The sequence below is a fragment of the Triticum aestivum genome, unplaced genomic scaffold, assembly GCF_018294505.1.
Source record: "Triticum aestivum cultivar Chinese Spring unplaced genomic scaffold, IWGSC CS RefSeq v2.1 scaffold172550, whole genome shotgun sequence".
Lineage (NCBI taxonomy): Eukaryota > Viridiplantae > Streptophyta > Magnoliopsida > Poales > Poaceae > Triticum > Triticum aestivum.
Window position 1 is genome coordinate 686 of NW_025245436.1, and position 1,948 is coordinate 2,633.

Sequence of the window (1,948 nt, forward strand, 5' to 3'; positions counted from 1 at the left end):
TCAAACAACTTTACAAAACATTGAATAAAATTTAAACTAAGATTGCATAATAGAATGTAAAAAACTACTCCCAGTATGAGTCGGTCATGGGGGCAGTGCCCTCGCCCGCTCCGCCGCTGGTGCCCTCATCCACTCCATCACCACCGCCATCGCCATCATTGTCATCGTCACTGGAGCACCGGTCGATGACCATCGCCACCCAGACTTGTACAACACGTACCGCGGTGCTCCTCCTTGTGCGCTACGGGTATAGGCGGATGCTTCGCGATGTACACCCTATCGACTTGCTCCACCTCAAGGCACTAGCAGGCCTCTCAACCTTTTCCGCAGCTCGCATGCAGTTGTCACCCAGGATCGACGGGCGTCAACTACAGCAGGCTGTCGGGGAAGTTGAGCGGCGCGTTTATGTCTGGAGGCGCACCGATACAATGTCATACTCCCACGGCGTCTGCCGCACCGATTGGGAAGAGCCAGTCCAAATCCTCTCGTGAGTGTCGTGGTTGGTGATCTCTGCCACCCATGCCCCCACGCTTGTTGTTGTTCTTCAAATGGAACTCTTAATTATTGAGTGCATGCCGTGGTATTTCCTTTGGGGCGCCGGCGATGGTGGGAGGTTGGAGAAGCGGGATGCGCCGCCGAGGAAAGAGGAAGCGCCACCACAACCACGACCATTTTGCTAATCTATTATCCTATGCATGATAGTTCACTCTTTATTAATCGCTTCTGCATCCATGAATACCAGAACACCACAGAATGCAGTTTACACGGTGAAGCAACAGATATTGCTGCCTCAAAGAATGTGGTGCGTACCGTAAGCATCATCATCATGCCTCTGCAAGGGATACAGCCAGCACAGCTCGCGAGGTTCTGGCATGATCGCCTTGCATGCCTCCCTCAAGGCTCAAGCGCCTTTCTGTGACCCTCTCAAATTCATCCATGACTGCTCCAAAATGCTCGACTATTATCGGCTCAAATATGGCTCCCTTCTGTTTCGCCGACCAGCTTGGGGTGAAAAGCGCTCTGTCCATATCAGCCCTAGGATCATACACCCGCATATCCCTGATAGAAAATGGGCTCTGTTCTTCGATGATCTCCTTCAGCTCTTCAGCAGAGGGTCCATACATAGGAATGTAGAAAGAATCAAATTTCTCCTTGGCGATGACACCCTGTCAACCATACCATAAGGTCAGGAGCTCAAATACTCAGCGTTCATGAGCGAATGATAGAATGCTATGCTGGAGAAGAAGAAAAAATAATGATGTACCTTTGAGGCGATAACACCTAGAATCTGAGCTGCGGTTTCCCAGATGTGAAAGAAATTGGAGGCGATTACATCAGAACACCTCCCTACAAGGGAAAGAACCATTCGGCCTCCTGGAACCAATTCTTTGTCTCTCAGCTTCAGGAAGAGGGTAAAGTCTTTCCTGAACTGCCGCGCATAAGCCTTACGGACCATACGGAGCCTTTCATGCCTAGCATGTTCATCCGTGTCGTACGCAGGGATATGGTTCCTCGACAAATCTTCAGGAGCCTGTAAAGATAAGGTGTTGCTTACAAAATCGACAAGTAATGCAATGGATAAATCCATTGATGAGTGGATGGGTGATAGGTCCACACCTTTGAGAGCAAATGCAAGTTGTTGGATGAGCATATAAGATGCATGGAGTCACTAGTGAAGAGCCTCTCGTAAAACGACCCTGGTGTGACACCAGTCACAAGAACAAACTTGTTGTTGCTTTGACGGAGCGTGACCAGGCTCTTCACAACCATATTGAAGTCATTGTGAGGAAGGTCATTGAGGAGCACAGACACTTCTGGTGGTGGATGCTGGAACTGAAGGGAGTGGCTCATGATGGCCTCGACGGCAGTCGATACCAGTGTTAGCGCATTTGGGCCAGAAGAACAGCCCAAGTCGGCGATCACCATCTTTCCGGGGAACAAGGTGCCG

General features: G+C 50.1%; 1 protein-coding gene across 1 annotated transcript; it reads right to left on the reverse strand.

The window, feature by feature from the left end:
- Positions 1 to 824: 824 nt before the first annotated feature.
- LOC123177087 (anthranilate O-methyltransferase 3-like) lies at positions 825 to 1,941 on the reverse strand (the record flags this gene model as incomplete). Its single annotated transcript, XM_044591032.1, has 3 exons — positions 825 to 1,166; positions 1,265 to 1,531; positions 1,618 to 1,941. Coding segments are annotated over 3 exons (933 nt in total), but the record flags the coding sequence as incomplete, so codon positions are not given.
- Between the last annotated feature and the right edge of the window lie 7 nt (positions 1,942 to 1,948).